General features: G+C 41.4%; 2 protein-coding genes across 3 annotated transcripts; both read left to right on the forward strand.

Moving 5' to 3' along the window:
• Window positions 1–834: 834 nt before the first annotated feature.
• nop2 (NOP2 nucleolar protein homolog (yeast)) lies at window positions 835–7,673 on the forward strand. 2 transcript variants are annotated; one of them, XM_042308532.1, is made up of 16 exons: window positions 835–1,098; window positions 1,844–1,971; window positions 2,130–2,172; window positions 2,275–2,339; window positions 2,485–2,741; window positions 2,899–3,094; window positions 3,239–3,438; window positions 3,575–3,664; window positions 3,858–3,945; window positions 4,103–4,243; window positions 5,518–5,657; window positions 5,775–5,864; window positions 5,976–6,098; window positions 6,281–6,378; window positions 6,484–6,620; window positions 6,729–7,673. In XM_042308532.1, exons 2-16 carry the CDS (start codon window positions 1,866–1,868, stop codon window positions 7,187–7,189), a joined length of 2,235 nt encoding a protein of 744 aa, XP_042164466.1. In that variant the 5' UTR covers window positions 835–1,098; window positions 1,844–1,865; the 3' UTR covers window positions 7,190–7,673. The 2 variants fall into 2 exon arrangements, with proteins under 2 accessions (XP_042164466.1, XP_042164473.1); XM_042308539.1 differs by lacking the exon at window positions 835–1,098 and adding an exon at window positions 1,171–1,192.
• A 224-nt stretch (window positions 7,674–7,897) lies between these two features.
• On the forward strand, window positions 7,898–11,992 carry LOC112222718 (inhibitor of growth protein 4). The gene is made up of 8 exons (XM_024385442.2): window positions 7,898–7,966; window positions 8,265–8,336; window positions 8,839–9,005; window positions 9,101–9,215; window positions 10,044–10,158; window positions 10,299–10,443; window positions 10,575–10,636; window positions 11,609–11,992. Exons 1-8 carry the CDS (start codon window positions 7,930–7,932, stop codon window positions 11,646–11,648), a joined length of 753 nt encoding a protein of 250 aa, XP_024241210.2. The 5' UTR covers window positions 7,898–7,929; the 3' UTR covers window positions 11,649–11,992.
• Window positions 11,993–12,538: the final 546 nt, after the last annotated feature.

A 12,538-nucleotide genomic window follows, 5' to 3' on the forward strand; every position in this document is an offset into this window, starting at 1 on the left:
CAGACCATCCCGCAGGTGAAGAAGCCAGATGTGAAAGTCCTGGGTTGGCGTGGTTACGTGTGGTCTGCGGTTGTGAGGCCTGTTGGACATTCTGATTCTCTAAAACCACTATGGACCTGGCTTATGATAGAGAAATTAACATTAAATTCTCTGGCAACAGCTCAGGTTGACATTCCTGCAGTCAGCATGCCAATTGCTCCCTCAACTTGAGTCATCTATGGCATTGTGTTATGTGACAAAACTGCACATTTTAGTGGACTTTTATTGTCCCTGGCACAAGGTGCACCTGTGTAATGGCCATGCTATTTAATCAGCTTCTTGATATGCCACACCTGTCAGATGGATGGATTATCGTGGCAAAGTAGAAATGCTCACTAACAGGGATGTAAATCAATTTATGCACAACATTTGAGATAAATACTATTTTTGTGCATATGGAACATTTCTGGGATCTTTTATTTCAGTTTCAAAATGTTCAAATTATATATTTTTTCATCCTAATTTAATATTGTGTGTGTATGTATATTATAGTAAATATTGATCACATATTTTGATACATTGAATGTTAATATTGTGAACCTATGTTGTACATTTTTTACCACCTGTTTTAGGAAGTGATGTCACTGAGTACTACCCCTATATATGTAGGACCTTCCACCCCCACCTGGGATATGGATGCCTGATGAATTAATGGTCGAAACGTTGTTATAAATATCACCTGGGAGCATGAGCAGCAGTGTGCAGCGTTTTCCTATCCGTTTTCCATCAGCTCATGAAAAATGGGACCAACACTTTACATGTTGCGTTTCTATTTTTGTTCAGTGTATATAATCGAAAAATGTTGATTATTCTCTCTAATTGTCAATGTCCCAGTAACATATTATTAATCGGGACAACGCATCCAACTGAAAAATTGTCACGTAGCTCTACACGAAACGAAATGAGCATTTTGCCTTCGTATATCACATGCGCCGGAAACGCATGGTTGTTTCTTCCGGGAATCAACGTGTGGGAGGAAAAAACCACATGTGCGTAAATTTGATCTGTTAACTGGAATCAAGGATCGAATAAATACATTATACTTTAACTATTGCAAAGGTGGGTTTTGGAGAGTTGTCGTAAAGATAAATGCCGTGATTGTTTGTGCCATACACAAGTGAATGAACAAGTCATGGTGACGGACTTGCACTGCGTATGTGATATCAAATTCCAACTAACTAACATTCTTTACCGCTCATAGCAGCCTCATGAGATAAATGTTGGGTTATCTCTAGAATGCAACTCGTCTGTTTTTAAAAGAAGTCAACGTGTCGTTAGCTAATTACCGGCACATCATCATACTTGAAATATGGGGATACCATTGATGGATAACGTTAGCATGCGTGGAAAAGTGTACTAACATTAGCAGTTGTCAACTAGTTAGCTCGATAGCTACCTAACATTCTTATGACGAGAATGCCTATTTGTCATGTGAAAAGGACGTTCCACGTATTATAAAAACTAACGTTACATGTTACACCGTGATGTTAGAGACAACTTTTTTCTATTTCACATAGCTTTTTATTTCTCCACGTCAGTGCTGGTCAGAGTTAGGAGGGGATATGTTCTCAGGGGCATTTTCAGTAAACACTTCAAGTTAAGCTGATTTGTCGTAATTTACCATTTTGTTATTTGCAACATTCTTGGAACAGATTCTGAGCAACATGTTACTGAGAATATAGCTAGCTACCATCTTTCAGAGCTGCCAACAGTGCATAGTTATTAGTGACTACTTTAATCCCATTCTGATCCTATGCCTTAGTGTTTAAATCCAACATGATCACGAGCTATATCTTCTCTCCAGACTACCTGTGTAGGTGTCAGTCATGGGCAGGAAGTTGGATCCCACCACTTATGTGAAGAAGGGGCCGGGGCGGAAGTCCAGGAAGCAGAAAGGAGCAGAGACTGAGCTGGCCAAGTTCTTAACGGATGGTGAGAGGGATGCTATTATAACATACAGCTTCTGAAGTCATGCTCAGTATTCCTTCACTTGCTGGGAGTACAGTGGCACTAAAGCAAAGATGCATGACTGGGAATGAGACATGAAGCTTTAGAGGTTGATGCTCACTAACTATGCTCGTCATTTGCAGAGGATACTGCACCAAAACGACTGTCAAGCAGGTCCAGGAAAAGGTCAGTTTGTAATCTTTTGTATGTTATGTTGTCAATCCCTTTTTTAAACCACTATGTAATGTGTGTCACACTTTTGCTGAAGATGATGATGATATTTTGTAGAGCTGGGAAGCGAGCTCAAGTGACCAAAAAGCCCAAGGAAAGCATTGAGAAGGAGGAGCCAAAAAAGGTAAGTTACTGTTAATTTGTAAGCATTGGGGGGGAAGAGTCTATGTGGATCCAGAGTCAGACAGCCCCATCCATTCACTGTGTTTTCAATACAATAGTCATGAATGTCTATGGGGATTTAATTGGTATGTTTCCCCTGTTCTCAAGGATTCACAGATGAAAACAGTGAATGGCTGAAGCCAGCAAAGAGGAAGCGTGAGGTCGGCCAATCAGATAATGAGGATGACAGTGACAGCCAATGGGAGCAGGAAGAGGACGAGGGACAAGAGGGAGGGGAGAACAATAAAGGGAAAAAAATTCTAATTGAGGGAGATGGTGATGATGATGACCTGGTTGATGACTATGGTGCATTGGAGGACAGCAGTGAAGGAGAGGGGGAAGTAGACGGTGATGGAGAGGAGGTATGTGAAATTATTCACTGAATGTATGTGTCCAGGACATGTTCTAAATAGCAAAACAATGTTCGTCCTTCAAAGTTCTTACTGTTCTTTAGCAAGGTGCTGAATCTTTGTCTGTTGAATCATCTGTTCCGTCCTCCTCTTTTCATCCCTCGTTCAGCTGCTCCCCATCGAGCGAGCTGCCAGGAAGCAGAAGAAGCTGCAGGAAGCAATGGGCCAGGAGAGTGATGATGATGATGATGATAATAAGGGGAAGAGTGGAGATGAAGACATGGATGAAGATGACACGGTACAGGCTAATTTAGATGATATGGACAAATTCATACTACCTGGAGCAGAGGAGATAGCAAAAGAGGGTCAGTTTAAAGCTTAGATTTGTACTTTTTTAGATTTGACAGTTCTGCTTTTTGTTATGCCAGTTTACACATTGCTACATGTTCTTTATCAGTGCCTGTGGACTCCATCTGTAGTGAGTTTCTTTCTCTCTCCTGTGATTGCAGGTGTTTTGCTTGTAGACCTGCAGACCATCCACCAGAGAATAAAGGACAACGTGGATGTTCTCTCTCACTTTGCAACCAAGAGAGAGGAGGGGAAAGAGAGAACAGAGTACCTCTCTCTCCTCAAAAAGGATCTTTCCACTTACTACAGCTACAACAATTTCCTCATAGACAAACTGCTGGATATCTTCCCAGTGTCAGAGGTATGTGTCATTGCTTTGTTCTCCCAAATGTCATAGAAACACAAAATGAACAGGAAACTATGCAAGGTTATGTTTTGTTGTAATGGTTTTGTCATCATGCTGAACTAAGGCTTCCCTCGTTTTATGTGCTTTGTAGCTGATTGATTTCCTGGAGGCCAATGAAATTCAGCGACCTGTCACCATTCGGACCAATACACTGAAGACAAGGAGGAGGGACTTGGCTCAGGTAACAAATCTATTTCAAATTGGATCAAATAAAGGTGCCCCAAATCCACCCCTACCCCCTAGGCATTTGTGTTTCTCTGAAAGGATTAAGACTAAAGGTCCATTTGGATGAGACCAAAGGAAAATTGGATGCTATTAGTAATGCCTGTTCCTCTGCCAGACTGAATGAGTGACATGTATGTTGTTTGTCCCAGGCCCTGATCAACAGAGGGGTGAATCTGGATCCTCTGGGGAAGTGGTCTAAAGTGGGCCTGGTCATTTTCGACTCCTCGGTACCCATAGGTCAGTACCAGCACAGTGAAACCTTTTTATATTTGTATGAAAGATTAGAATGTTAATTCTCTATTTACTACTGTTATCCTGCTTTCTGTGTGTTATGAGTAAGTATACATTGATGAATTGATGCGTGTATACCCTAGCTGTGTTTTCTTGTTCCCAGGTGCGACCCCAGAGTACCTAGCTGGTCACTACATGCTGCAGGGAGCCTCCAGCTTCCTGCCTGTCATGGCTCTCTCTCCCCAGGAGGGGGAGACTGTGCTCGACATGAGCTCAGCTCCCGGGGGAAAGACCACCTATATGGGTGAGGATGTTAAAAATGAGAGTTGAATGACCATGATCACAATACTGTTTACTGCTGTTGGTCTCTACAATTAGCCTAACAATCAAGGGCAGCCTTTCTTGTGTTGCGACATGGGAGTTAGAATAGAAGAAAACATTTTGACATTTGGTTGTGCAGCAGCCATTTTTCTCTTGCTATGTCTGTCAATAACCACGTTTCCATCCACAGTTTTTGTGAGTAAAGTCATAATGTATAAATATATATATATATTACTATAAATGCCGACATATCATTTGTTCGGTCGACATGGTGGGATCTTTTTGTCTAAAATTAATTATGTGAGAAATTTCGGTGGAAACGTGACTTGGGAAACCATGCAATTTATTAGGCTACAAATGAAATAAGTTAGGATCAACTTCACAGGGTGGTGAACTTGATGATCCTCTCCAATAAATATCATGGGTCTTGTTCTGGTGACATGATGATCGATGCATGACTGCCGTTTGACAAATACAACTATTCTCACTCTCATCCATTAAAAAAAACAATGTAGACTAGCCTACCCGGACTGCATCTGAGAGCGCACGTACCAAGACCAGACTAGGCACATTTGCTGTGTAACGCAACAGTTTTTGTGACAAAACTATCAGCAGAGTTGAAAAGGTGATGGAAACTTTAGATATTTATTAGGTACATGAAAACTTAAGTGTGAAAGTACATTTTGTGTGCACTACGTCATCACGGAAGTCAGTTTAGTGAAAACACACCACTTGTGGGAAAATGTGCATACTTTCTTTATCCAGACTTTGGAATATTTGTAAGAAAATCTGTTGACGATTGTTTGGAAACCTAGTTACTGACAGTTACTTAATTAGCCATGTCAGCAAACACTTTTTAGATTGGAAAGTTAGTCTAGCCAGCTATCTAATCATGGTCGAATACTGCCCGTGCCCAAGGGCCCTGACCTCCAAGGGGCCCCCCATTGATTTTGTTAGGCACTCACTCAGATATCATATTAAAATGGCATAAGTCATGGCATAGTGTTTAGAATTGCAGGAAGTTAACTTTAAAACTAAATTTTTTTGCCTGCGAGGTGGGGGGGGGCAACCATATCTCGCTTAGGGCCCTCAAAAGGGGGCATGTTTTCATGTGCTTCGGTCTCAGGAAAACACTTAATTTCTCATTTGGGCCCGATCCTGAAAAATATGAAGAACCCCTGATCTGGGGGCTTGACAGACAAGACTTGTCTTTGTATTGGATAACTTATTTATTGTGTATATGTGTGTGTCCCACAGCCCAGTTGATGAGGAACACAGGTGTGATTGTGGCCAATGATGCCAGTGCTGACAGACTGAAGAGTGTGGTGGGCAACATCCACCGTCTGGGAGTCACCAACTCAATGATCTGTAACTACGACGGGAGGCAGTTCCCTAAGGTAACGAGAGGGGTTCTTGCTCTACATGCAGTTTATACATGTACTGTATGACACAATATAAGTATGTATGTTACACCCATTGATGGTATGTTAACCTGTTGGTTACTATATTTGCAGGTAATGGGGGGGTTTGACAGAGTGCTGCTTGATGCTCCCTGCTCAGGCACAGGAGTAATCTCCAAAGACCCTGCTGTGAAGACCAGTAAAGTGAGAAAAAACCTATTATACACTACACGGGCCTTTAGATTTACAGTATACACTGGCCTTTAATGACAACTTCCTGTTCATGTCTTCCTAATCCTACGTCCTGTCTCTCAGGACGAGTCTGACATCCAGCGGTTGGCCCACCTGCAGAAGGAGCTCATCCTGGCGGCCATCGACTCGGTCAACGCTGAGTCTCCCTCTGGAGGCTATCTGGTGTACTGCACATGCTCTATAATGGTGGGTACACAGTGTCACACTGATGACAAATAAACACAATCTAAATTGTGGGGCTTTACTTACAATAAATCATTGCAATTCACTTTATCGTAGACTTTTTGTTGTTGGTGCATGTACAAAATGTCTGGTAAAATTCATTTGGACTAGAATAGCTGAAATGACGTAATTTACTTCCTCACCAGGTGGAGGAGAACGAGTGGGTAGTGGACTATGCTCTCAAGAAAAGAAACGTCAAACTCGTCCAGACTGGACTGGACTTTGGCAAAGAAGGTTTCACCAGGTAAAGGGGTTATAAGAACACCACATTTTTCACATTCCAGATAATTACCTGTACCCCCTAACCTTTTTCTCGTGCAATATGAACAGATATATTTCCTCCATTTAGATTCAAAGAGAGACGATTCCATCCCTCTCTGAAACTCTCACGCCGGTTCTATCCTCATTCCCACAACATGGACGGTTTCTTTGTGGCCAAGCTGAAAAAGTTCTCCAACACGGTCCCAACCACAGCAGTTGACAAAGGTAAAGTAGATGTCATCTTGGATCTAATAAACCACCATGCTTTTTCCAGTGTCATGGAAACATCACTTGTGTTATAATAAACTAACATCCTGTTATTGTCACTTTCAGACGGAGAAGAGGAAACCGAGCCATCTGACGCAGTAGAGGTTACAGCTGATTCCTCTGATGAGGACGGGCCATCTAAAGCAGGGTCTAAGAACAAGTCCAAGAAGCAGAAGCCAGTCCCTTGCAAGCCAACTGTGTCACAGAAGGCCACAGCCAACGGGAAGCCAGCCAAAAGCATCGCCAAGAAAACAACAAACCCAAGCACCTTGAAAAAGAATGAGAAACCAACTGGGCCGAAAAAGACAAAGATCGCTAAGATGGATGGTGGGACTGTGAAAGTGGATGGCGAGCTCAAGAAGTCCAAAACAGAAGGGGAAACGACCAAACAGTCAAAGGAAGGGAGCAGGTTTGAGAAAAAGGGCGATAAACAGAGGAAATCCCCCACGCAGAGCAAGAAGAGAATGGGGAAGAACAAATTCAATAAGTTGAAGAAGCTGCTGAAAAAAGAAGAGGTTGGACAATGAACATGTATAAAATGTTTATGAAAATGAAGACTAATTATTTTGCAGTTGTTGCTAGTCAGAGGTCTAATTTTCATGACAGATCAGTAATTTTCACAAAAGTTGAGCAGAGCATGTTAGCGTTGTTAAATATTGCCTCCCTTCAGACTGAAAATCACTGCAGTAGGCCCTCCTTCGAGGGCCCCGAGCCTCAGCCCCTTTTGGAGTAGGTAGATGATGTCCCTAACCACAGATACTGGATCAGAAATGTTTCATGGCCCTCATGGATGATTGGTTCTAGGTTAGGAATATCGTAATATGATCCTAGCTCTGGTTGGGGGCAATGTTCTAACTTCAACTCTCATTAAGCATCACAATTTCACATTTTATTCTTTCCTTGCAATGTTATCTGTTTGGTTTAATTTCATTTTGTGTCTTTTGGTCAAATTGATATGTATTGTAAAGACTAATCCTTGAGACAATAAAATGTTTCAGATTGTTTGCCATATACCCCCATCTTATTTTTATATTACTGCAGTATTGTTGGCTGTGTATGACATCAAATATGTTACTAGATAGTTTTCATAAACAGTATGTTTAATAAATTACATTCAGTCTCTGACACGGTGCAAATACAATATCCGTATGCATTATCGATTGATAATAAAATACCGATACTTTCAAATATCAAATACCAGATTTGATTTCGGATAAAACCAAAGAACACGTCCTCGCCGGAAGTTGTGTTGTTTACATTTTCCAAGATGGCGGCGGGAATGTATTTGGAACACTATTTGGACAGTGAGTTAATTTTCTATTTAGAAGATTTAAAGATAAAAATCTGCTTATGTTTTCGATAGTTTAGCTATCAATTTGAATATTTCTGTATGTTTAGTCAATGCATTGCAAGAAGGAATGCTTTATTTGGAGAATTAGGCCGCTAGCTACCTAGCTAAGCAACACCAACGGTCGTTTTGCCTGCTAGGCAATAGCCTAGCTAGAGTATCATCACAATTTGAATATACATTTGTTATACCAATAGTTTGTATTTTTAGTGACTATTAGTCAAAAGTTAATGATTGTTGATTTCTCATCACAGGCATAGAGAACCTGCCATTTGAACTGCAGAGGAACTTCAATTTGATGAGGGACTTGGATCAACGTACGGAGGGTGAGAAATAACACTACAACTGTTACCGACCAATTCACTACTCTGCAGAGTATGTGTGAACCATGTTTACAATGCATAATAAAGTAGCAGTCAGCCCACCCACAAGTTGTGCATTTGAATTGCCCATGTTGAATGTATGCAAATGAAATCTGTCTAGCCTCCATAACATTCATGTCCACGGTCCTCAACAATTGACCATTCAATGATTTAATCATCAAACATCGTTAGGTCATATAGACCAAAAGCTGCACTAGAATTCTGTGAGGCGTCTTTACATAGCAGTACTTTGTTGAGCTTTTGAAGGGCACAGGCATGGAATTTCTTAGATCCATTCATACTTGTAAAAGCCCTAGATACACATACTTAATTTAAAAAAATACATGTTATGTGGAAGCAAGTGACACAGTAACACACATCACATAAGGCTGATATTCTCAGACCAGTGGCATCAATAAAATTGCTTATCCAAACTTCTCACCCAACCCATCTGTCTTTCTCTCAGATCTAAAGGGGCAGATAGACTCCCTGGCAAAGGATTACACATCCAATGCCAGAACCCTCTCGTCTGAACAGAAGCTTACTATTCTGAGGCAGATCCAGCAATCGTACAGCAAAAGCAAGGAGTTTGGGGATGACAAAGTGCAACTGGCCATGCAGACTTATGAGATGGTCAGTAGTAGTACTTTGGAGCTCTGTGCTTCCTTTGTATTGGAGCCTGTGTGGGTCAGTCAAATGAATCCTAAGGTGCAGTGGTTGTTCCCTAGGTGGACAAGCACATCCGGAGACTGGACACAGACCTGGCCCGCTTTGAGGCCGACCTGAAGGAGAAGCAGATAGAGAGCACAGACTATGATTCCACCTCCAGTAAGGGAAAGAAATGTACGTATTTGAAGTGTGTGTATGTTCGGGTCTGTTTCTCATGAGTGTTTGCCTCGTAGCATCTTGGCACACTTCAAAATATCAAATCATTCTGAGAAAAAACGATGGTAAATGTATTGTCATTTTGGAGTCACTTTTATTGTAAATAAGAATATATTTCTAAATACTCTACATTCATGTGGATGCTACCATGATTACGGATAGTCCTGAATGAATCGTGAATAATGAGTGAAAGAGGCATAAATATCATACACCCCTCCCCCCTGTTATTGCAATGGTGAAAGGTTAGCATGTCTTGGAGGTGTATTTGTGCATCTAACTTTCTCACCAATCATTATTCACAATTCAGGACTATCTGTAATCATGGTAGCATTGACCTTAATGTCGAGTGTTTAGAAACATGAAACTCTTTGTTTACATTAAAAGTGACTCCAAAATGACAATGCATTATTTACCATTCATTTCTATTAGGCACAAAATATTCTGAAACAACCAAAACAAATAGCAAATACATCCAATAAGTTTGTACAGTCACAAGCTTGATGTAATCGTTGCGTGCTGGGAATATGGGACCAAATAATAAACGTTTTACTATTTTAATACACATAAGTGAACTTGTTCCACAGTTTTTGGTCCCCTAAAATGGGGTGACTATGTACAAAAAGTGTTGTAATTTCTAAACGATTCACCCGATATGGACAAAAATACCCTCAAATGAAAGCTGACCGTCTGCACTTTAACCCCATAATCATTGTATAATTAAAAATGTCACTTATCCAATACTTTTGGAGATCACTGTATATTTAAAGCTATGTTCTGATATTTCAGGTGAGTCCAGGGGGCTGAAAGAGAAGAAGGTGGCCAAAACTCGGTCTAAAGTGAAGAGCTCCGATGAAGATGGCAGTCCGAAGAGTGCACAGAAGAAAGTCAAACTTCTCCAGCCGTACGTTTGTTATTGTGCACTCTAGCACTTCCTTCCTTGAAGACGATCTCTTTCATTGGCCTTCTGTGTGTGTGTGTGTGTGTGTGTGTGTCTGTGTGTGTGTGTGTGTGTGTGCTCTCACCCACAACTCTCATTGTTAGGGGGGAGTTCACTGCTCCAGCTGCTAACTTTGGGAATGTGCATCCCTCTGACGTGCTGGACATGCCAGTGGACCCCAATGAGCCCACCTACTGCCTGTGTCACCAGGTGTCCTATGGAGAGATGATTGGCTGTGACAACACAGACGTGAGTTTCCCCGGAAACCTCTGAGTTTCCCCCAGTGTGTGCACTGACCTATATTGTTGTGTTGATCCTGGTTCTTGAAAGCTACAGTGTGTACAGACTTCATAAAACCCCTGTGTTGATTGTTTTTGCAGTGTTCCATCGAGTGGTTCCACTTTGCCTGCGTGGGCCTGACGACGAAACCAAGAGGGAAATGGTGAGGGAATCAACCAACCTACACAGACTAACCATACATACTACACTCACTGGCCAGTTTATTAGATACACACATCTAGTACAGGGTCAGACCACCCTTTGCCTCTAGAACAGCCTAAACTCTTTGGGGCATGGATTCTACAAGTCAGAAACATTCCACAGGGATGTTTGTCCTGCTGACGCGATGGCATCACACAGTTGCTGCAGATTGGACAGCGGTACGCAGGTGACACCAGGCAGGATGGGTCCATGGACTGCTTATACTAAATCCTTACTCTGCCATCAGCATGACGCAACAGGAACCGGGATTCGTTGGACCAGGTGATGTTTTTCCACTCCTCAATCGTCCGGTGTTGGTGATCACGTGTCCACTGAAGCCACTCTTCTTGTTTTTAGCTGATAGGAGTGGAACCTGGTGTGGTCGTCTGCTGTAATAGCCCATTCGTGACAAGGATCGATAAGTTGTGCATTCCTAGATGCCGTTCTGCACAGCACTGTGCCGTTATTTGTCTGTTTGCAGGCTCGCCTGTTATCTTGTACGATTCTTGCCCTTCTCCTTCGACCTCTCATCAATGCTTACAGTTTTTGCTCACAGGACTGCTGCTGACTGGAGGTTTTTTGTTTGTCACACCGTTCTCGGTAAACCGTAGACAGTGCCGTGTGTGAAAAGCTCAGGGGGGCAGCTGTTTCTGAGATATTGGATCCGACGCGCCTGGCAATGACAATCATACCACACTCAATCACTTAGGTCACTTGTTTTGCCAATTTTAACCTTCAATCAAACAGTAACTGAATGCCGGTTTTATATAGCAAGCCACAGCCATGTGACTCACTGTATGTAGGAGCGATCCATTTTTATAAACAGGGTGGTGTACCTGATAAACTGGCCGGTGAGTGTGTATCTTACATAACGGAAATAATTATGGGATTTTAAGGTTTACAACTGAGTATTTCCTTTTTTCTAACTCTGCAGGTATTGTCCACGCTGCTCTCAGGACAGAAAGAGAAAGTAAGCCCCTAAGGTAGAGGGGCCAACCGATTGTAGAGTCAGGATACTACGTTAGTAATGAAGAGAAAGTAACATGACAGTTTCTGTCCCCAGGATCGTATTACATTGTTTATCTGTCTTCTAGCATTGAACAATTGGTGCTTTCTTTTTTTGTTTACTTGATTGTTCTGTCTTGGTTTAATGCAGTGTGAAGGAGATATGTGGTTAGAGATGTATTTAAAAATGTTTCAAAGGTTATGAGAGTTGATGGGTACGAGAGTTGCTTTGTTTTTACATTTTTATGTTTCTATTTTTTTGTAACTGAACAATAAACACTAAAATGTGACAGTTAGTGTCCATAATATTGCAGTGTGTGTTTGACTACATGTAATTGACTGGAGTGAAGTGGATTGACGTATTGTAATGGATGCAGTGTTGGACCATCGAGAACTGTTGTGCTTTCAAGTTTGTTACATAATTTTCGATTATATTGTGTGCGCTCTAAAACACGTATTTTAGCCTGACAGAGTGGGGAAATGTTAATTTAAGACATTACTGCTTTTATCTGTGTGGTAGTTAGTTGTTTTGAACTACATTTGACTTTTTACATTTTCAAAATGATAGATCTGGTTAAGAGCGAATACATTGCATAAGGGAAATATCAATGCTGTAGCTGACACCTGGGTACATGTGAGGATAATTGTATTTTCAGTTTGAATACAGCTACTACCTCAAATCAGTCTTGTCCTTTTTGTCCTTTATCATGTAGATTAGTTCTGAACAGCATAGCTACAATTGTATGTTGCATGAGGTTATCAGATTTACTGTACTTGATATTGCAATATTTGAGTTTGCAGTAATAAAGTATTAATAACATTGTAGCCTCAGTTATCCGCAGACAGATGGCGTAGTTTG

Source organism: Oncorhynchus tshawytscha, linkage group LG03, assembly GCF_018296145.1.
Source record: "Oncorhynchus tshawytscha isolate Ot180627B linkage group LG03, Otsh_v2.0, whole genome shotgun sequence".
NCBI classification, from domain to species: domain Eukaryota; kingdom Metazoa; phylum Chordata; class Actinopteri; order Salmoniformes; family Salmonidae; genus Oncorhynchus; species Oncorhynchus tshawytscha.

Coding starts and splice junctions, on each gene's coding strand:
- nop2 (XM_042308532.1), top strand. CDS start 1,866: ATGGGCAGGAAGTTGGATCCCACCACTTATGTGAAGAAGGGGCCGGGG. Junction 2,173..2,274: donor TCAAGCAGGTCCAGGAAAAG/GTCAGTTTGTAA, acceptor GATATTTTGTAG/AGCTGGGAAGCGAGCTCAAG. Junction 5,865..5,975: donor CTGCTGTGAAGACCAGTAAA/GTGAGAAAAAAC, acceptor CCTGTCTCTCAG/GACGAGTCTGACATCCAGCG.
- LOC112222718 (XM_024385442.2), top strand. CDS start 7,930: ATGGCGGCGGGAATGTATTTGGAACACTATTTGGACA. Junction 8,337..8,838: donor CTTGGATCAACGTACGGAGG/GTGAGAAATAAC, acceptor TCTTTCTCTCAG/ATCTAAAGGGGCAGATAGAC. Junction 10,637..11,608: donor ACGAAACCAAGAGGGAAATG/GTGAGGGAATCA, acceptor CTAACTCTGCAG/GTATTGTCCACGCTGCTCTC.